Source organism: Rattus rattus, chromosome 3 (assembly GCF_011064425.1).
Source record: "Rattus rattus isolate New Zealand chromosome 3, Rrattus_CSIRO_v1, whole genome shotgun sequence".
Classification (NCBI taxonomy): Eukaryota; Metazoa; Chordata; class Mammalia; order Rodentia; family Muridae; genus Rattus; species Rattus rattus.
In genome coordinates, this window is record NC_046156.1 from 25,910,961 (window position 1) to 25,933,669 (window position 22,709).

Sequence of the window (22,709 nt, forward strand, 5' to 3'; positions counted from 1 at the left end):
TTCCCTCTCAATACAGTAACCACTGATACAGTTCTGACTGTGTGACACCTATGTTCCCTGGTTTCTCAGGGTTCCACCAAAGGAAATCAGAGTTCAAGGATATACAAATAATTAGTGTTCTTACAGCTCTATAAGGAGATTTAAGCAGTGTTAAAGTTGGTTGTCTTCACAGTATATCTCTGAGAGCAATGAAGGACTAAAGTTTCTTCATGCATTCAAATAGATTAAGCCTTTTATGATTCTGAATGTAATGTTTCAGATATTACTTGTACTCTTTAGAAGAGTCTTGTCTTTATTGAAAGAAAAGTCAGATAGCATTAGTGACTTTTCTGTTGCAGAGACAAAATCCCAGGACCAAGAACTAGCTATAAAAGGAACAGTACATTTCTGCTTTTAGTTCCAGAGGGAATGTCCACTACAGCTCGGAAAGTATACAGCAGGGACAGGCAGCAGACCAGTCACAGCATCATCAACATACAGGAGGCAAAGAGTGATATGGGAAGTGAGGTAGAGCTGTAAACACTAAGTAAGATTTCCCTGCCTCCCAGCGACATACTTCTTCCCGCAAGGCTCCCCTCCTAAATGTACTAAGGCCTCTCCAAATACCTCCACCAACCGGAGTCAAACACCCAAGTACTTATTAATTAAAATAATATCAAAATTAGAGCTAATCTCTGAGTTCTGCTTTTCTAGCTCTCTCACATTAACACCTGAAATCTGTAGTTCACTCTTGCATGTGTGTGATGTACGTATGGACCTACACACATATGATACGCCTCTCTGTCCTAGCAGTATGTCCGTTCTGTCTCATCGGTCCCTCATGGTGCTAACTATCTTCTCCATCTCTTATGTCCCCCAGGTAAAATGTCCACTGATCGAGCTTTGAGGAAGCAGCAACAATTAAACAACCTCGCCTATCTGGTGCTCGATCGAGCCAAACCTGGTGACAGAATTGTGGATTTCTGCAGTGGTGGGGTATCGTGTCTCCTCTTGTCCTTTATTTAGCCTTCCCGAGATCATAAGACCTTGCTACATCATTCAAGGTCATGATTTTATTTGACAAGATCATTGACTAACAGTGAACAGAAGCTGTGGGGACCGAAGCTAACTGTTTTGTCTTACTTTCAGGGCCATGTTGGAATTGTTCTCGCGCATGTGCTACCCTTGTGCCAGGTAAGGTTAATAATGTACAACATGGAACAGTTCATTCAGCTCAGCACAACTCGGCCACATCTGCTAATCTTAACTCTTTGCATTTCTAATTACTTACTCACCAAGTCAATTATGTGCCACATATTTTCCTTGGAACTCCTAAGATTAGGATCTTAATTGGGGGCAGAAGGAAAGTAAGACCACAGTAGAGTTATCAGTATTTTTAAAAGTGTGTGTTAAATAAAAGATATACCTATTACGTTATTGAATAAAAAGCATATGATACACACAATCATAACTAGAAATGTTTCCAAGGACCACATTTTAACATAAACTATTTGGTGAAAAATATCATTTTAAATATATATAAATTCAACTGGGGCACAGTTTCAGCTCTTCAGTCCCTGTGACGACTGAAAAAGGTAGAGAGCTGACAGGTAGTCAGACGCCTGACGGGAAAATGACGACTGGGGTGGGTTTGTTTTCTTTCCTTAGAGCCGCCTTTCTCAACCTGTAGGTCGCAACCCCTTTGGCAAGCTTCTATCTCCAAAAATATTTACGTACAAGTAATAACAGTAACAGGATTACTTCTATCTCCAAAAATATTTACGTACAAGTAATAACAGTAACAGGATTACAGTTATGAAGTAACAACAAAATAATTTTGTGGTTGGGGTCACTACAACATGAGAAGCTGTGTTAAAGGGTCACAGCATTAGCGAGGCTTGACAGCCACTGCCTCAGAGAATAAAGAACAAAATGAAAGTCCGAGGCGAAGAGGCAAGCCTTTGTACTGTTGCAGAAACAGTGTTATGATTGGCTGAGAGGAAGCGCTCACTATTATGATTGGCTGAGAGGAAGCGCTCACTATTATGATTGGCTGAGAGGAAGCGCTCACTATTATGATTGGCTGAGAGGAAGTGCTTGTGGAGAGAGTCCTGAGAAGCAGTGTGGGTGGAAGGAAAATTGTTCCCCTTTCCTAATGATTCTTCTGGAAACTTAGACTGACTGGGAGAGGGCTTCAGGTAGATAAAACTAGAAAGTGTATCTGTGTGTCAGGTGTTTTATGTAAAGTGACAAAGTACTTTTCTATAGAATGTACACAAGGCAAAAACAAAATGATTAACGACAGTAACAGCAATGTACTGACTACCTGTGGAAGCTCCTGTCAGCTCTGGCCTTCCCCACCAAACCCTGCTGTTCACTGCAGCACATGGAGCCTTGTTTTATCTTAAGTACACTGCTTGGCCCTCTGACCTTTCTTCCACCCCATCTCCATCCCCTACCCGCTGCCTTTCTTTCTCAGTCTCATTGGTACCATCCCAAACACTGTTTGTTTTCTCAGTTCTTTAAATACTGATGTACCATAAGCTTCCTTAGCACCCATTCCCTTAGCTAATTGTGTTCATTCTTGAGACCTCCATTAATAATTATTTCTCCATGACAGCCTGCCTTAGTCATCAAGTATAAGTTCTGCTCGCCCTCGTGTCTTAACTGAACACATAGCACACTGTGACTTCTCTTTCTTTCACACATATCATTCCATGCAGAGCTTTAAGACTTCAATGCATTGCTCATTTCTGTGCCAGGTGAACTGTCACACAGGATAGAGAATTAGTAAAGACATTCTACATTTTTAAAATATGAAGTATTAATGCTGGGTGTTAATGTCTGAATTGTGTTACTGAGTATACAGAATTTTTTTCTAAATAAAATCTAGGTCACATTAATAGAGAACAAGGAATTATCATTAATTCGTGCTAAGAAGAGAAGTGACGAACTTGGTTTAAGCAATATCTGGTTCATTCAAGCAAATATGGAGTATTTTACAGGAGTGTTTGACATTGGGGTAAGTAATCCATAATTCCAGTTTCTCTAATTACCTAAATAATAATTTTGTTCCTTAAATCAACTAAAAAGTCAATTTTGTATTCTTTCCTAAACAAAGAGATACATGGCTTCTTATACCTTACCTGTAGCATAACTCATTACTGCACTCAAAACCCTTCTCCATTGTGTGGCCGGTAATATCTTATACCTTACCTACCGGGTGTAGGGTGTAATGTAACACTCATTACTGCGCTCACAGCCCTTCTCCGTTGTCTGGCCGGTAATATCTTATACCTTACCTATCAGGTGTAGGGTGTAATGTAACACTCATTACTGCGCTCACAGCCCTTCTCCGTTGTGTGGCCGGTAATATCTTATACCTTACCTATCAGGTGTAGGGTGTAATGTAACACTCATTACTGCGCTCACAGCCCTTCTCCGTTGTGTGGCCGGTAATATCTTATACCTTACCTATCAGGTGTAGGGTGTAATGTAACACTCATTACTGCGCTCACAGCCCTTCTCCGTTGTGTGGCCGGTAATATCTGCTTACTTTTGCACAAGAACTTCATCTGTTGCCCTAGAAGTGTTTGGTGCCGAGAACAGTGTTAGCCCAGCCTTAGCATTCTGGATGAGCTCGCAGAAGAACATAAAACAAAGTGAAAACCATAAGGGAAGATAACTTGTTAATAACCCGTAAATACGAAGTTACCTTTATAGAGTGGCCCTTTGACGCGGATTTGATAGCTGCATGTTATTCTGCTCTTCCAAGTATTGTGGTTCTAGTTTTGAATCATTAGACTAAGTTATAGTAAGAATAATTCAGAGGCCATAGCTGACTTATTCTTCGGGTTTTGGATTTTTGTGGAATTTGTGCTTCATTGAGGTCTAAAAAGTTTTATTTAATATGAATACATGCTCAAAATAGTAATATGAAAAAGCTATCTCATGAATACTTATTCTTGTGTTCTAGAGGGATGAGTATTATAAATGCCTTTTGGCCTGTATTACTTATTTATGCACACATACAAATGCTGGTTTATGCTTGTGTCAGCCTTGGGGAGCCAGTACAACCTACATCCTTCTTTGCCTGAACATTGTAATAATTTTTTCTTAGTTATAAGCATATTCTTATTTGTGTAATGCATGTAACTATGCTAGACCCCTCCATGTTTCTCAAAGCACATTGATGTATGGCTGGATCACTGCCTCATCCTACTGTGTGTTCACGTCTTACTGGATAGACCTGTGACCCGCTTCTGGAGTTCAGAAATGGCGGTGCTTGACTTTTGTTACTAAAATTCACATCTTAAACACTGACTACTGAAAATATTGAAGGTGTGATGTCCCTTTTTCCAGCTTAACAGGCCTACAACTTACGTCCTGTATGGATGTGGTAAATGTTTGAGGTGACAGGGATTGCGACCCTGCACTCATCTCTCCAGCAGGGCATTTTCACCTCACTGATCCTGGTTCTGATTATCTTTTGGGGTAGAGCTGTGAAGTCATTCAGATATTCTTATAATTTCCAAGTATATAATATAGCAGTATCAATTAAAATATGTGTGTTCTTATAAAGTAAGTATTTTTCTCTATATTTCATTGTTATATATGTCATGGATATTTTTCCCTTCTATGATTACTTTGGCTGCCCCTGTATGCTTTATGATTTTCTTGTTTATTGGTTTTACTGTTTTAAGAGACTATACTTAATATACTATTCTTATATAGACAAATATCTAAGCAATCCATATAGAAATCAATATGTGAAATACATGTTAAAAGATTATAAACATGTATTTCTCTGGATGTGACACGGGCATATGCACCTTGACTTTTATGGACTTAGATCCTGATAAGCCAATAATGGAGCTGCCATAAGTAGGAAATGCACATGACACACTCAACGGCTGAGTATCATAGATTGTTATAGCAAATCTGTAAGGAGTGCCATGTGCTCTGTGATCACATCGCTGTTTAAGGTCTGCGCTGCGCTTCTCTAGCAACACAGAGGCTCCTTGTGTGTGTGTACTGTTAGCCCAGGAAGGCTCACCTTCAAACACGGTATTGGTCACTGAATGCATATCACTCTTGTACCACCATAAAGTAGATAAGTAAGTAAATAAATAAATAAATAAACAAATGGAACCATTGTCAGCCATAGATTATTTGTATTTTCCCTTCAAAACAAATATTTCATTATTATATAAATACTATTTTTTTAATTCTGGTTCTGATTTTAAAGACTCATATATGACATAAGGAAAAATATATTTTTTCTAAAATAAGAAGCATCCAAAAACAGTTTTTGTAAACTTTTTATTATTTTGAGATGTATGATCCCTGATTTGAGTAAGTGTTGATTATTAAACATTTAAAGAATGCTTTTAATAAAAAATTATTTGTTAAAGTATAACATTAGTGCTACGTTATTTTAAGATGTATTGATATTTTTGAGTACTGTATTTTACATTATTTCCATACTAGCCTCTATGCCCTCCATACCGGCCCCAATCCTTCTCAACTTTGTGACCTCTTCCTTGTGGATTATTGTGACATATATACATATGTATGTTTATGTGACTACAGCCTGCTGAGTCGTTTAGTGTCATTGTTTGTATGTATATGTTTTTAGGACGACCACTTGGGATTGTATACCTGAGCAGCCATTAACAGCTCTTAATCTAGGAGTAAGGATTTGTGAGGCTTTCCCCATCTATGTTGTCATATCAGCTGCTGCTCTTACTGCATGGCCCTTGTTTAGAAGGCCACATTGTTAAGATTTCCTGGGTGCCCCTGGCTGTCATTATTAGAAGACATTGCCTCGCAGTAGTTGGCCTACCCTGTGGCTCTTCATGTTCCCTGAGCCCAGATTGTATACAGATTGATCACTGGGTTTAGACACTCAGTAGTTCCTGCTTTTTGACCAGTCTAGGTGATAGTCTTCATCTTCTTCTTTCTTTAATCCTTTCTATTCTTAAAGGCCCTCCTTAAATGCCACCTCCTCTTATAACCCTCCCCACCTTTTTCTGTCTAGACTTCTTTATTTTTGCTTGTCTTTTATTTTTTTGAGACAAGTCATGTATAGCTCAAGCTAGCCTTGAACTCATTATAGAGCCAAGGATGGCCTTGAGCTCCTGACCTACCTACCCCTCCAGAGTCTTGGAATTTACAGATATGCACCTCCGTGCTGGGCTCTGCACTCTACTGACACAGACATTCCACCATGTGTTACTGGATCTTAGACAGGGCTTCTGTGCTTTTGCTTGTGAAGTGTTCTGTTTCTGCTCATGCTATGTGTTGTCGGACATAGTGAGCTACACATTAGTTATAACCAGAATTTTAGATTTATTCAAGGACTTTAGATTGGTACTATAACAGAGCATTAAATAAGAACCACTGTTTTTATATTTTATTCTGAGATACTTAGCACCTGACTTCCTGCAGTTATATACCTGAGGTCCATGTTTTCCTCCTGACTGTGTGTAAGAATCCTCAACTGTGGAAGCCACTCATGTTCCCTGGTTCTCTTCTCTTGGAACCCTGCTGTGGTGCTGTCCAGGCCTTGGTTTACATTTGTCTGACCTCATGCACTGTCTCCCTGGGTCCCTCCCTTGTATAATTCTCTGCCCTTAAGAGTGCATGTAAGTAAATTGAATCCACCCATATTGTTGAAGACAGTCCTTGAACTGTAACCATAGTCACAGCTGCAAAAGTCATTTTATGCCCTTGCTGTAAGTTCTAGGTGTCTTTAGGGGACTGTCCCCGGCTCACTTGTTTCCCTGCAGTTTGTTTGCAGAGCCTGGTCACACATCCTTCTAGTTCTCCCCCGTGGATGCTACTCCGTACATCCTGGCTCTCCTGTTACCCTGGCCATAAGTGTAATTAGACTCTGCCTCAGTTAGGGGTTAGACTATATCACGGGCACTAGTGGTGTGTCTGGTTGTCTCTACATTAGCCACATTTGTAATCACTCACCCTCCCTGCCTTCTATAAATTAAAAACCCAGAATGGCATTAGTCTACTTTATCATTCTGTCCTTTCCATTCCATTATCAACAAATGGTTACCCGCACATATGGTGCATGTAGTAGAAAGTAGTTCTTTCTCAATATTTCCCAGTTATCAAAAGGGGCTGGCTCTCTACCATGAATAACCTGTTGGCTTTCTTTTTGAAGTATCATTATTGGCTCATACATTTGATATTTTAAATACTGAATCAATGTCTTTTTCCATGAATGCTCAAATATGCCCACTTTTGCTCAGTGACGCCCTCTCTGGGTTGCTCTGAACCCCTCTGGCAAACACTGGGCAGTGGTCAAGTGCACGCCCCCTTCTGCTGTGAGATGTTCGCCTCCTCCTACTCACGTCTCGCCTCACTGAAGGTCTTGTGAGCTGAGCTCAGGTTCCGTCTAAGTACTGAGAGGAAGCTGGGTGCTAAGGTCTGCTTCTGTTCTCCAGGTGGCCTTGCACGCTTGTGGAGTGGCAACAGACATGGTGATCCAGCGCTGCATCCAAACACGAGCTTCCTTCGTCACGTGCCCCTGCTGTTACGGGTTCATTCAGAACACGTCAAAGTTTAATTTCCCAAAAAGGTAAAGTTTAGTGTTTTACACAAGACACCAATATGGGGGTGAGTTGGTACACAAGACTTGTTTAAATAATGTTGCGGTGAAAGCCAGGTGATGACAACACACGCCCTTAATACTAACACTCAGAAGGCAGAGGCAGACTCTGTGAGTCTGAGGTCAGCCTGGGCTACAAATCCAGTTCCAGGACAACCAAGGCTACACAGAGAAACCCTGTCTCAAAAAAAAAAAAAAAGACAAAACATAAAAAAAATAAGGTTGCAGTGAGATTTGAACTGATGAACAGGATTAAGAAGAATAGCTCTCCTGTCTTGCCACTGCCTTTTCTTTTAGATACCATTAGAAAAAGGTCTGTCTGGGAGCCAGACCAATAGAAGTCTGTTGGCTTCCTCACCTCCCTGTGTTCTAATGAAACTAGAACCACACTTCATAAGAGAGTGGAGTTAACGTCTGTCTAAGTGCTTAGAGTCTGGAGACATCATGACAGGAGCAGTGCGAGCATTTCAGGATGATATGTATGTTACTTAAAAGCAGCAGAGAGCCCCGGCGCACGTCTGTATGCTGAGGAGGGCGAGGTAGGAGTATCACCTCAGGTTTAAAGCCAACCTAGGCACATAAGACTGTGATCAAACAACAGAGAGAAGAGGCATAGCATTAGTCATCTAGCTAGTTACAGGCATCCATAAGGCCTCCAGGATGGCTCGCCCAACCAAAACAAGCAGCCTGACTTGATCCCTCCCCAGGACCCTCTGACCTCCACACATGTGCCATGGCATTCATACGCCCTCATACACACACATGCACAAAAAGCAAATAAATAAAAAATAGGTTTTTTTTGTTTTTGTTTTTGTTTTGCCAGGCATTGCAGTGCACACCTTTAATCCCAGCACTTGGGAGGCAGAGGCAGGTGGATTACTATGAGTTTGAGTCCAGCCTGGGCTATAAAGAGAGTTCTAGGATAGCCAGGGCTATTAAACAGCCTGTCTGGGAGCGGGGGAGCAGTATTTAAAAATAATAAGATAGTATTCACAGGTGTTGATAGCCAGCTTCCTGATCTTTCTTTCCCCACATAGGAGAGAAGAAAGGTTAATTCTCATCACTTTGCTTGGAGGACAGCCCTGTGTGACATTTCAGTCTCGTGGTTCAGAGTAATTGAGAATCAGAAGCTAAAAACATTAGTTTTGGAACTTCTGCCCTGTATCAGAGCAGCTCTGTAGGACACAAAATCAATCACATAATTATTTTTAGGAACCACAGAAATTTTTATTAGAATTAAGATGTCTAGTATAAGTAACAGTATGAAACATATTTTCCTATTCTATTATTTTGTTCTTGCAATAGTTCACAAGCTGAGGGAAAAAAATTAAAGAAATCATTGATAGATAATATTTGTATATATAATGTACTTATATATGTAATCTGATAAAATGTGTGGCTTTTTAGTGCATTATGAAATATGTAAATCTAACAGCAGCATAAGAATATTAACGTGACCTATTCAGATTTATATCCCTGTTTTACTGATTTAAAAATCTCAATTTCATGTCACCTTTTTTATAGCCTTGTAGATTTACTGTCATTTTGCTCCGTGTCCTTAGAACTCGGAATAAATTCAGAACATTTATTTCTTTATGCATAAAAACTAGCCGATTCTCCAAAGGTAGAGGATGAATTATAGACGTTTGTTTCTAAAATATGTAAAATCACAAATGACTAATTGATACTAATGGAGTTCATATCATAAACAAGCCTATTTTTATTGAGTTAATGGAGTGGGACTAGAACACTATAATAGACCATGTGAAACGCATGTTACCTTTATCAGTTATGAATGCTTTGATTTCTGGTTAATTTTTTTCTGATGTTTGACGTTTAAATAAACAGTCTGTCTACAACTTACCTATACAAACCAGCTAGTAGAGAGCCCTATCTTGACCACATTCTTTGTCAAGCTTTTTTTTTTTTTTTTTTTTTTGTTTTGTTTTGTTTTTTTTCGGAGCTGGGTACCTAACCCAGGGCCTTGCGTTTCCTAGGTAAGCGCTCTACCACTGAATCCCCAGCCCCCTTTGTCAAGCTTTATACAGTCATGCAGCATCCCCTGTGCCTAGCACCCCAGCTCAGGGCCAAGCAGTTAGGGTCAGCTCTGCATTCCAGAGCCCCTTAAACTCATCGTTGTCTGTTTCACAACTTTGCCCGCCCCTTCCCACACAAGCAGCACTAAAGGCTCTTGCCTCTGTCATTGCCCTCCCTCAGCCTCATGGCAGAGCTCTTCCCACAGCGCACTGCCTGGCATGCTGCCCCTTCCTGGGGAGCTAGGAGGAACAGAGTATCTCTCAATGGCGCTGCCTCCTGATCCATTGGCCTCGCATCACTTGAATCACTAGAACCACACAGCACAGCAGCACAGCCTGTGTGTGTGGGAAAAGTCAAAAGTGGTTGTGTTCTCTGCAGAATTAACAACCTGTGGCATGAATTCTTCAATTCATAGATTCTGGTGCTCTGTTCTTATCTTTCCATGAACACATCTCAGGTTGAAGTAGTTCTGCATTTGGGATAGCCTTTTATATTCTTCAGATACAATACATATTTTTATTTATAGTTCAGGTTATTTGACATTCTTTACATTAAAATGATAACTAATTCTTTTTTTGTTTCCCATTCTAGTCAAAAATTCAAGAACACTTTATCATACAAGGTAAGCTTTTTTAACAGATCTAGGTGTCCTGTGATTATACTTGTTTGTGCAGTTAGGGTTCTGTTATTTTGTTTGAGACAGGCTTTTACCCTGTATTCTGGAACTCATTATTTGCAAAACCAAGCTGGCTTCCAGCTCATGGCAGCAGCACTCTTGCCCCAGCCTCTTGAATGCTGGATTACAGACATGAACCACTGTGCCTCCTTCCTATACAACTTTTGATCTTTCATGTTTTCCATCCCAAATTTTGTCTTATAAATCTACAGATATATTGGATGACTCAAAAATATCTAATATGGCTTTAAATTATTTTAAATTCAGATTAAATCTTTGAATAGTGAATGAGATTTGGAAAGGATCTGAGAGTCATTTTTTTTCTCCCTGCTTACATACAAGTTTACAAGTTAGCTGGCATGTAAATCTGACAGAATTAAGATTCCTGACAGGGATGAGAGCCAGCTGTTGCTTATAGAGGAGCAGTAGCCAGAGTCCTGCTGTCTTCATGCTGATGCCCTGAGGCCTGCCTCTCGGGAAGTGGGCCAGCCTGGGCCGTCTCTCACTTCACAGGGAAAGGCCATTCCCTCTACTGACATGCTTTGAAAGATAGTCTGGAATAGAGGGAGGCCTCCTCTAAAAAGTCGTGTGTTTGTCTGCCAGCCTGTCTCTGTCACATACAAAGTCCCTATGCATTCTCCAGTGTCCTTGTCCTTTATGTTGTTCTCATTGTTCTTAGGTACGAGCTGCCCAAAAGTAGTTCCCAGGCTAATGGCACCAAAGTTTGTCAGGCCCTGACCTGGAACAAAAGCAGTCGGTTCTTGCTTACAGAAACTCAAGAAATCTTGGAAATCTTTCTCTCAAAAGTAGTGAGTGATAGCTCTGAGCCTCTAATTTGAGCAGAGCAGTTTCCATCCTCCTGAACATCACCCATAACAACTGTCAAATAACATGACAAGCATAATATAAGAAGCAATGTCTGAGCTAAATATAAAGATCTGTTAAAGCTCGATAGTTAGTTTGAATTTTAATTTAATTAATCCCACTTTTTACATAAACACTGTGGAACGTTGTTTCACTTTATGGGCCAGGCTGACAGTGTAGTACTTTTATTTCCTCTAACCATGAAATGCAGTCTCATTAAACACTCACTTCTACCACCTTGCCAGCATTTTCTTTTTAAACATGTCTTTATGCTTCCTAAATGCCCACTTCCTGCCCTATCTTCCACCTACCTACAGCACTTCCCTTCCTCACTGCCTCATATGAGCAGTCATAGAGACCCACAGAGGGGGTTCTCTTCTCATGCCTTCATCTAGAACCAGAACATTGCCAGCCTTTGCTGGCCAGGTTACAGTGTTCATATCCTAGGGAACTACTAGGTCTAGAGGGCAAACATTAGGACTCCCCTTCTTTAACTCTCAAGGTTCTAGTTATAAAAAAGCTGGGAGTTCGGGAGTGTGGACAGGAGGTGAAAAAGGCTACTTTGGTCTTGGGCTGGAAAATAATTTACACAACTATAAAGAGATGTGGGGTACCCTGGCCTAGAGGATAGAGGCCCCCCCACTCCCCTACTCTAGTGAACAGGATGTATTGGTTATCACTCCAGCACTCTCAGGAGCTGCTCGATTAGCATAGCCAGCCCTCAAAAGGTCAGGTGTAATGTCTTAGAGGTGTCTTTCCTTCTTGGACACCATGACAAGTGGTATCCACTTACTTCCTAGAGCTTCATTACTTACTGCTTAGAGATTTTGAGAACTAATTAGGTGGTTTTATTCTCCATGTGAAGTTAGCCAGCAGATACTAAGAACATGTACATGTGCCTTGCACTTTCAGAACCTTGTATTAAAGAGAACAGAAATGAAGAGGTTTTCAACCCCATAGGAAGAACAAAAATATCAATATCAATCAACCAGACCCCCCAGAGCTCCCAGAAACTAAACCACCAATGTAACAGTACATTTGGAGTGACTGATGCCTCCAGCTGCATATGTAGCAGAGGATGGCCTTGTTGGGCATCAATGAGAAGAGAGGCCTTTGGCCCTGTGAAGGCTCAATGCCAGGGTGGGGAGGTAGGAGGGGCGGGCAGGTGGGTGGGGAGCACTCATAGAGCAGGGGGAGGGGAAGGGATAGGGATTCCAGGGGAAATCGGGAAAGGAGATGATATTTGAAATGTAAGTAAAGAAAATGAGAGAGAGAGAGAGAGAGAGAGCGCTTAGCACAGTGCAGTGAACCCCACCTAAAGGTCTGATTACATCAGCATGACCTATACTGACATACTGTTTGGAAACCCATGTGGACAAAGGAAATACTTTTTCTTGCTTTTTCAGATTATAGAATTCTCAAATCTTTTGTCCCATTTAGATGCTAGCCATTTTCAGAGGCTTTATAAAATTTACTTATTCAAACTACTTCATTAATTTCCAGGGCATTAATTACCATTAAATTTTGTAGTAATTCTTAAATTGTTTTAATACATAAAAGTCAGAACAAAGACACCCTTACTATTTTAAAAAAATCATTTAATTTACCTGATTGAAAAATAGAGACTTCATACTTAGAGGCTGAGGCAAGAGGATTACAAGTTTTAGGCCAACCTACTAGGGAGACTCTGTCTTGGGGAGGAGGGACTTTGAATTTTAAGTCCTGAGTGATCTGCGTTCACCCTGCTTCACTTTGGCTCTACAGCTGCTCTAGGTGTCAAAGGAGCAGGCCGTGTACTGTTGCCTGTGACTAGCTTTAGCTGCCTGTAGATGCACAGTTGTACAATGCTGCCTGTACGGCACAAACCCTGCCTCTGTCCTTTTACAGCTTCTTTTTCTTCATTGATGTCCCCTTTCCTGAAGTTGTTATACAGCAGAACCAATCTCCCTCCCATCCCCTCAGGTCCTAAATAAAAAGGAATATCCCTGAGGATAGCCAGAGCTGTGCTAGGAGTCCTGGAGAATAACTGGTGTCATGGTCAGGGTGTTATTTCTGTGAAGAGATACCATGACCAAGGCAACTCTTATGAAGGCAAACGTTTAATTAGGGCTTACAGTTTCGGAGATTAAGTCCATTATCATCACGCTGGGAGCATGGCAGCAGATGTGACAGACATGGTGCTGGAGGAATTGCTAAGAGTTCAACGTTTTGGTCTGTAGGCAGGAGACTGTCTCACTAGGTTTGGCGAGAGCACATTTAAGACCTCCTAGCCCGCCTCCACAGTGACACACTTCCTCCAATGAAGCCACACTTCCTAATAGTGTCACTCCTTATGGGCCTATGGAGTCTAATTCCATCCAAACTGCTGCAACTGGGTTCTTTGTCTTTGGGTGATATAAGAAGCCACATCATGCTTCTTCTTAAAGACCCATGCAAGAGATCCAGAGGACCTTTAGAAAGGAAAATTTAAGAAAATTGATTTTTTTTTTTCGCTTAACACGTTATAATTTCACAATGTAACTACCTGGTCCTGTTTACAGGATAACAACAGCTAGGTAATATGGCTTGAAGTCTCTCTCTGTATCTGTTCTTAAATAGATCTGAAACACAGTCAACTTGAAGGGAAGAAGTCACTGAGTAAATAGTCTTAGGACTGCTCTGTTCAGCTGTTGGATTTGTACAGCATTTTTTATTGAATGAATTCCAGAATAATTGAAGTTGTGTATTCATTTTGTTTTTGCTTTCTCTGTTTTCTAACTCTGAAGCACTAAGTCAGAATAAACCCACACGCTGTTGATGCTCCTTTTAGGAACACATGCTCCTCTGCAGATTTGCAGATCAGACAGCTATGCAGCTGCCACCCCAGCGGAGACTCATAGGTATGTGTTGTCACCAAGCAGCTGCTGACGAGGACCTGCCCAGGGTGCCTGCCAGGGAATGCTTAGGGGCTGTTTGGGGAAGACCCTGGCCCAGTTATCATCAAGACAACTTCCCAGGAACTGTAATGCACATTGACAGTTTTATAACTATGACAACTTGTCACATCTTGGTTAGCATCTGTGTCTTTAAATCCATTTCAGTGTCATACTAATGAATAGATTTCACATTAAATCTTTCCTACTGTTATGAACTTCAGGATCTATCCAGAGTCACAAAGAAAATAACAAAAATGTAAATGTCAACTCCATATGCCAAAGCTGATTAACTAGCAGTGTATAAAACTGATAGTGTGTCTTTCTTAAATAAAAGTATACGTACACATTATTGATCATAGCCCCATACATTCATCATTTGTAGTACTGTATATTACCCAGACTGTTTCAAAGAATAGATCCATTAAAGACTTGACTTTAGAAAAGTAAACTTTTGTTTAGAAGAATAATGGCGACTGTTACCATGCACCTAACACTGGAAATGAGTTAGGTGGACACAACTGTTTATATTTCACAGTGACAGGGCTGAGACCCTTCATCAGCAGGTGCCACAGCCACGCTGTGTCTGCAGGTTATCTGGGTCCAGACACAGAGTTCTTGTCCACTTCTGCAGTACCGACTCTCAGCTCCTTCACATCACTAGATATTTGGGGTCTAAAACAGAGTATAAGCAGGTAAGGATTAGATCGAATCTCAATTTTTTTCTCAGAAACTCCACAGTGGGCATTGTCCTACTCTCTAGAATTCCAACATAGCCTCCTTTTTGCCATCTGTACTTGAGGGGATTGACATTTTTTTTTGAGCCCAACTGAAGTAGTTTGTACTCGAGGAGATGTTATATGATAAATAATTACCTTTAAATTCTGAAGTCGGCATAGTGAGGTGCTCACACTAGGAAAGGCACTAAGACCTACAGCTAAGGGTCTTCCTTTCCTGTCCCCCCACCCTGCCCACAACGGCCATCTCTTGCCTGAAGCGTCTCATTTTGCTTTCTTTTCCTATTCCTCCTTCTGACTTTCCATTTCTGATGTTTTTAAGTCGGCGTGATGCACACTTATTATAATTCCACTAGATGCATATCTTAGTCTGTAGAGGCTCAGTCTTTACACTCAACAGACATTGATTTGGCCCACTGTTCTAGAGATCAAAGGGTTAAATCTGACGGGAGTCTTCTTGGTGACTCACACCATTGTAGAAGGTATCAAATGCCAAAAGAGAAAGGCAGACCTAGAGTGGGTGAGCAAGCAGGAGCACAAGCAAGCAATGGACAGGAATGCTTTCATGAGGTGTGGCCAAGCTTGTCCCTTTGTAAGAAGCCCACACTCCCAATGATGAACCCACTCCGACAGTACCAGCCTACCTCTACCTCATGCTAATGCCTAACTGTGGCATTCAAACCATAGAGATCAATAGAGTCGGGTTGCTGTCCTGAATCAATGTCAGTTTTCAGTGTCAGGTGGGAGCAGTGACTGAAGAGATATTGTCAGGGTTGGAGCAGAAGCCCATCTGGCAAGATTGCTAAAGGGAAGGGGGGAGGGTAAGGGTGCAAACAAAGCCAGAGTTTGTCATAGTTCTTGCCACTTCCATGCTTGATAAACATTTTTAGAAAATTTACCAACCCCCAAAAGGTAGGTTGCCAACAACTGGATTTCAGTTGTATTGACACTTAGCTTGGGAAACTATGAGGTTCTTCTACAGAATAAAAAGGAAAAAGTAACTGCACTGGGATCCAAGCCAAGAGTCAGTGAGCTGCCTCGTAAACCCAGGGTGGGTCCTGAAGGAATGCGGAGCATCCAAACCAGAGTGTTTCATTTGAACTGAGACGCAGATGGGAAGCACACACTCTCCAGGGAAGTGTTCTGGGCAGAGAGAAACCAACTGCGTAGCTGTTGGTGAGGAGATGGCTTTGTCTTCTTTTCTAAATGGCATTCTAAATACCTCTTTTCGTATCAGTTTCCAACACAGTTTGATCGTCATGCTGCAAGTCCTTTTAAGGAAGCATATAGCACCAACCTTGTGAATCTGAGTCTCTGACTTATTCTTACTTGCTGATTTGAGCTGTTCCTGCTTTTGTTTTGTCTCTAAGTGTCCCACATTTCACACGAGAGGTTTTCTGTCTCAGTGATATACCCTGACTGCTGACGTCACTTCAGCAGGCTCCCGTAAGCTACTGCATGGGAAAGTGATGTTTAAGCACTGTTGTAATTATCAAAGAAGAGTGGAAGGAATGAGACACTGCACTCAGCCACCTCTCTCAAGAAAATGAAAAACATAGATATTAAATGGACAACAGTTCAGACTATAAAAGCAGGTAATGCTTCAGTATAGGAAGCCTCAACTCAGTTTTTCCTCATCTACTTTGGGAATTTTTCCTCTTTTGTTTCTTGAACATCGCAAAGGAAATAGGAAGCCAGCAGCATGATGAGGTGAGCGCTGAAAAGAATCGTTACACGCAGCATCACATATCTGCCTGCAGTAACGAGCACATGGTCACGCGTCTCCTCAGATACTTTGCATTTCTTTATTATATTATAAAACTACGGGTAGAAATGTGAAATGTCTTTTAGATGGCTATTCGTCAGCGTATTACTTTAGATTTCCTCAGAGACAGATTTTTTTAAAGAATATTACTAATAATGTCACTTTATAGGAATGGAGAGCATTGGTCTTAAAATGGGTTTTTGACCAAAGTATAAAGTAGAATGTTTAGTTGCAATTTGAAATATACTTATGAGTACATTTTAAAAAGTTGGCCAAGATAAATCTGGGAAGCGTGTCTTCACACTGATCAAATCTAAGCTTAAGGATACATTACTGCTGGGAACATGGCCTTTGCCACAGCACTGACGGGTACTGTCACTGCAGATTCCTGTGTATGCATGAAAGTCACATTGCGTATAAGTGTCTCAAGCTGTGTTTCCTTGTTTTAGGGAAGCAGTGTATGTGCCTGGTGGATCTGGACCGTGCAACAGCAGCAGAAGAACAGGGCTACTCTGTCCAAGTGATTTCTATGGAGCCAGAGAGCTGCTCTCCCAAAAATAACATGATCGTGGGTGTCCCCGTGTAGAGTGGGGCACACACACTTGATGCTTTGCCATTGGCTTCATGAGGAGCGCCCAGGGGCATTCAGGAAGTTGTTGGTGTGTTAGTGGAAGCAGCGCTGAGTGTCTTGAGCCTGTTGAAAAAGCTACAGGAAGATCTAGGGATGCTGTGGCTCTGTGTGCAGAAGGATGACTGCCTTGCTCGAGGGAATCCCCTGAAGCCTTAGCTGCCAAAAGAATCGTTCTCAGTGGCCAAGATTCCGTCAGCAGAACCATTTTCCTCAGACCTGTTCCTGATCGTGTCAGGGGGATACTCAAGCTATGCGCTCACAGCCTTCATTTTATAACCTTTTGATATTCATACTTGGTGATCAAAACTGAACTCGAGGTGGTTGTGGTTTTTTATAGTTTTAACAATGTATCTTTTCTATAGATTTTTTAAATCTAGGATGGTAAATTTGATGTGATTTTTCCTTTTTTTAAATCTGAGATTGGTTGAATTTGCATATCATGTACTATCCTCCTTTAAATATATGTCCCATAAATTAACAAATAAGTTTATTGCTGGTTGAAGACTTCGCATGAAAATTTATAAGTCAATTGCACTAAATTATACATTCTAAAGGTGGAATTTAGATATAAATTTTAACTGAACAGTAAATTTATGCTCTGTTTAGTTACAACAAGTAAATAACAAATGCTAGCGGTCTACTGTTCTCAGAACCCTGGCCTTGTTTTCACTGAAAATACAAGAATGAATTACATTAAGGTACATTGCATTGCCTACCAAAGGAGATCTCATAGATCTAGAAAGAAAAACCCAGGAAAAAACAAAAAAACAAAAAAACCAGCCAGTTCCATCCTATATACCGTGCCATCATGGATAGCCTTGTGTTTGGGTGTGAGGTGTGGAGACGCTCAAGCTCATTTGGTTGGCACTCCCTGCCCACGTTTTCTTTCCAGCAGCCAGCTTTTTCAATTACGGATGCAGACATCTATCTCCTGTGCGCTGCTAACTATAAGTCCTGCCGTATTAGCGTTAAGATTATTTATTCTATCTTGATGTTTTCATTTCTTAAGAAAAACTAAGGATTTTATCGAGCTGCCACTATGCTTTATTTTAAATACACAGATGACTTAACAGGCAGCATGGATGGGGAGGGAGCTTTGACCTTTCATGAGGTGATTCAAGATGAGAAACGGTCCTCAGACATAGGTATTTCATCCATTGGTACTGTTAACTACATCCTGCTCCACTTCTTTTTAAATTGAGATTTGATTTTAATACAATATAATACATAGATTTGTATTCCTGTTTTATTTAATTGCAGAAACTTTTCATACAATATATTGTGGACATGCCTCTCCTCCCTTGACTCCTCTCGGATCCTTCCCACCTCAGCCAGTCAACTCCACACCCTTTCTTTGTCTGTGTAGAAAGGAAGCAAAATATTAGAGTTTTTAAAAAAGAAACACACAGAGGGGAAAAAAAGAAACAGAAAAAATGTAAAAACACAAAAATATCAGAAACTATAATAAACAATCAAAAGACTAGTAAGACTGAAAAAAAAAAAAAGACCATGAATTTGAAGGAGAACAGAGAGGGGTGTGTGCGAAGATTTGGAGGGAGGAAAAGGGAGGATTGTAATCAACTTACAATTGAGAGAGAGAGAGAGAGAGAGAGAGAGAGAGAGAGAGAGAGAGAGAGAGAGAGAGAGAGACTGACTGTCCAAACAAAGCAACACAAGGCAAAATGTCTACAGAAATACCATTGAGTTTGTGTTGTGTTGGCTATCTATGACAGGGCGTAGGGTCTACCCATACTGTGGTTAATATGCCCGGTGAAACTCTACTGGAGAAAACAAATTTTTCCTTTGAAAAGGAGTGTCAATTGTAGACAGCTTATTGATCAGGGATGGCAGTCTGTGGTCGTGTGGTCTGTGGTTCTTCTGTTGCAGTTACCCATCCCCTCTGCTCCTTAGTCTTCCCACCTCCTCTTCTCCTGGCTTCCTGAGTCCTGAGACGAGGAGTCTGAGGTGACTTCCCTTTAAGGACTGAGTGTTCCAAAGTCTCTCAGTGTCTGCACATTGTCCAGTTATGGGTCTCTGTCTTAGTTCCCATCTCCTGCACTAGGAGGCTTCTCGGATGATGGCTGAGAAACCCGCTCTAGAGTTCTCTTCAGTCCTCAGACGACTCTAAGCAGCCCTCTCTTCCAGACAGAAAGCTTGTGTAATAGTTATGGGGCAGGGAGACAGCCAGGGAGGGGGTCCAATGAGCTCCCACAGATGTTCTTAGCAAGGCATGGTGGTGTGGTTGGTAATAGATGCAGGTGCCCGCAGTTGCTCTTTTAAAACAACATGGCCAAGACACTCGCACATAAAAGGACAGGAAGCAAGAGGAAGAGTGTTTCAATGACAGTAATCTCAGGAGGTAACCTGGTCTCACCCCAAAGCGGCTCCCCCTCCATCTGTGCCTTCCACCAGAACTCATCTTTCATTAACTTCTCAGGCTGACGAGGAAAAGCAGGGTGGGTTTAGTAAAGCTGGGCTACTTCATCTTACCTGGGCAGGCGAATTCCCATCATACAAGAAAATGAAGTATTTTTAAGACTCATACACAAAATAATGAGCTAATAACTAAATATTAGTCTCATGGGTCAAGAAAGTTGCAACGATCAGAACTTCCCAATAAAAGTAGTTATGCTAACTAGTGATAAAGGACTGGAGAAATGGCTCGGTGGTTAAAAGCATATGCTGTTCTTGCCAAGGAACTGAGTTCGACATTAGGATCAAAATACAGCTCAGTAACTCCAGCCCTCGGAGTAGAGTGCCCTCTTCTGCCCTCCGAGAGCACCTGTATTTGCGTACACATACCAGACGCACGCAGAAATATAGTTAAAACCGAGTCCAATGAGGGTCGAAGAACCTTTGCCACATTCTTCACGTTTTCAGGGTTTCTCTGTAATATGAAATCTGTGAGGATAAAAGTCCCGCATTCTTTAAAAATTAAACCACTTTCAATGCTCAGGCCTCTCTAAAATATCCAGTCTCTCTAAAAATGCCCAGTCATCCTAAAACTCCAGAGTCCCTTCAAAAGTTCAGCCATCAACTGTGGGCTCCTGCAAAGGCAAAATAAGTGAAGTACTTCCTTACTCCAAGAGGGAGGAACCAAGGCAAAGTTCAGCGGTGTGAAGACCTTAAGGACTTGGTGCCCGCAACCCACTCGCGACCCTCTGGGCTCCTAATGGCTGGGCAGCTATTTCCTTTCCGAGTCCCTGCCACCCACAGCTCCACTCTGCATCCTGTTGTCCTTGCTGGCGACTCCGCAGTACCGTCATTCCCAAAATGCTGGGATCGCCACCGCCACTGGGCCGGCTCTCCTCACTTGCCTCCCCTGGGCTGACTCTGGAGATTCCGACCCTGCCACATGGTGCCCAGTCTCAGCTTCTGAACACGACCTCTAATTCTAGAGCTTTTACTGCGAAGGCTGGACTTTCGCCGATATTACTGTGACCTGGGAAACTTACAGATTACCAACTCAGCTGCCAGCAGCAGTCACAGCCTTAGTCCCCTCTGGAGCGCAGCTTCTGTGTGTTGACCCCGAGAAAACCCTTCCCGGAAGATTTCGTCTCAGTGATGCTGGTCTCTTCTTAATCACCACTCCTCTCTCAGCCCCAGCTAAGTAACATTCATTGTCCCAGGAGAGCAAAAGTTTTGTTCCATTTATTCTGGTCTCATTAGTCACAGTCAATGCTGCAGCTGACCAGACACCACAAACTCACAATAGAAAATATCACACCAATGCGGAAGAAATACTTTATTTCAGCTCATAATTCTACATCATAGATTATCATTGCCCATGTCCTGGGTTCACTGCAATTTAGGTTTCAACTATGCAGTGGCTCCTCCAGGCCTTGTAGAGAATTTGCCGCTGCCACAACCGTGCCTGGGCTCAGCAGCCTGGTGAACCTTAGAGCACGTTTTCACAATTCCCTCATTCCCGTGCCTGTAAAGTCCGTACCGCATGGACGGCAGTGCTCAGTTCTGCCAGCTCAAGATGGAACCTGACCCTCTTGTACACACACACACACACACACACACACACACACACACACACACACACACACGCTTCTAATTGTTTAATGGTATTGGTCTTTACATTTCTATCTCTAAACCAGCCTGATTTTCTTACAGTGGGTGGCTTTAAATAAAAATCTAATATATTATTACTTTTATTTCACAATACTGTCATAAGATACATTTTCTCCATCAGATCCCTCGGAACTACAGTTACAGACAGTTGTGAAGTGCTGTGTGGGTACTGGGAATTGAAATGGAAGAGCAGTCAGTGCTCTTAACCTCTGAATCATCCCTGGAGCCCAGAATTGTCTTTCTTTAATGCCTGATTCACTGGCTTGTAAAGTACCTTATATGTTTAGGTTAGAAGGATAGGAATTAGAGGTAAGCTGTATTTTTCCTTGGTAATTGTTGGTATATTTGGGTTTTCCACTTCTTTTTAAAGTTCCATTTCTGTTTAAAGTTGCATTTTCTTAGAGATTTTCTGGGTTGATTCTTCATTTCTTGACTTAGACTAGTCATAAATTTTAAAGCTAGGCAGCTAGCTGACTTTGAAAACATCTTTTTTTTTTTTTATTTTACCCTCTAGGTAATTGTGCTCGTATCCAATAGTTACACTGTCTGAATCATATTTTCTAAATTTATTACCTAATACACTGAATCACCTAAACATCCTAGAGCCAAGATAAATGAGATCTCTCCTTTTGGTTTTCCTGGGACTGCTATCCTAATAGATAAGGTTAAACTGACAATATTTCTTCTCTATGAAGACTTTGCTGGCAGCCATCAGCAAGGTACTTACAAGCTTTTATCTTTCAATGACATCTCAAATGTATAGATATTCACTATATAGATTTTTGACACATTATTGTAGTTCTTGGAGGCTTTTGCTGTACATATCAAAAAGCATTTTTCAACAACAAATTTTAGAAATATAGAATATGCAGTACATGTCAGCTGTTTGAATGACAGTGGCTCCCATAGGCTCATATATTTGAATACTTGCTTGCTGGAGCTGTTTCAGAAGAATTAGGAGGTGTGGCCCTCAAGAGAAGATGCGTCACTGGGGGCTTTGAGGTTTCAAAAGACTTCTAGTGCTCTCTTTCTGCACCATGGCTGTCTCAAGATGTGAGCTCTCAGCTATTCCTTCACTTACCTATCATGGATTCTACCCATCTGAAATCTTAAACTAGACTAAATCCTTTCCTTTGTGATGGTTTATCTTAGCAATAGAGAAGTCACTAGTGCATCAGGCGTTGGTGGCACATACCCTTATTCCCAGCACTTGGGATGAAGAGTTCAATGGAATTCTGTGAGTTTGAGGGAAGCCTCTTCTATGTCGTGAATTCTAGGCCAGAGCTACATCGTGAGACCTCTCAGAAATGAGCCATAAACTAAAACTTTGGAGAATTTGGGTGCACAGAAAGTTATACTCAATTCTCCGTGTTTGCCTATGTGTGCAGTAAATTTGTACTA

At 41.4% G+C, this 22,709-nt stretch overlaps 1 protein-coding gene across 1 annotated transcript in view; it reads left to right on the top strand.

Annotated features, from left to right (window-relative positions):
* Gstcd (glutathione S-transferase C-terminal domain containing) overlaps window positions 1–17,866 on the top strand; it is an 86,723-nt gene extending 68,857 nt beyond the window's left edge. The window contains exons 6-12 of the mRNA XM_032897296.1: window positions 860–975; window positions 1,129–1,173; window positions 2,873–3,001; window positions 7,443–7,576; window positions 10,235–10,265; window positions 13,993–14,062; window positions 17,047–17,866. Coding sequence (XP_032753187.1) covers window positions 860–975; window positions 1,129–1,173; window positions 2,873–3,001; window positions 7,443–7,576; window positions 10,235–10,265; window positions 13,993–14,062; window positions 17,047–17,183 — 662 coding nt within the window. The 3' untranslated portion in view covers window positions 17,184–17,866. The remainder of the gene's footprint in view (window positions 1–859; window positions 976–1,128; window positions 1,174–2,872; window positions 3,002–7,442; window positions 7,577–10,234; window positions 10,266–13,992; window positions 14,063–17,046) is intronic.
* Window positions 17,867–22,709: the final 4,843 nt, after the last annotated feature.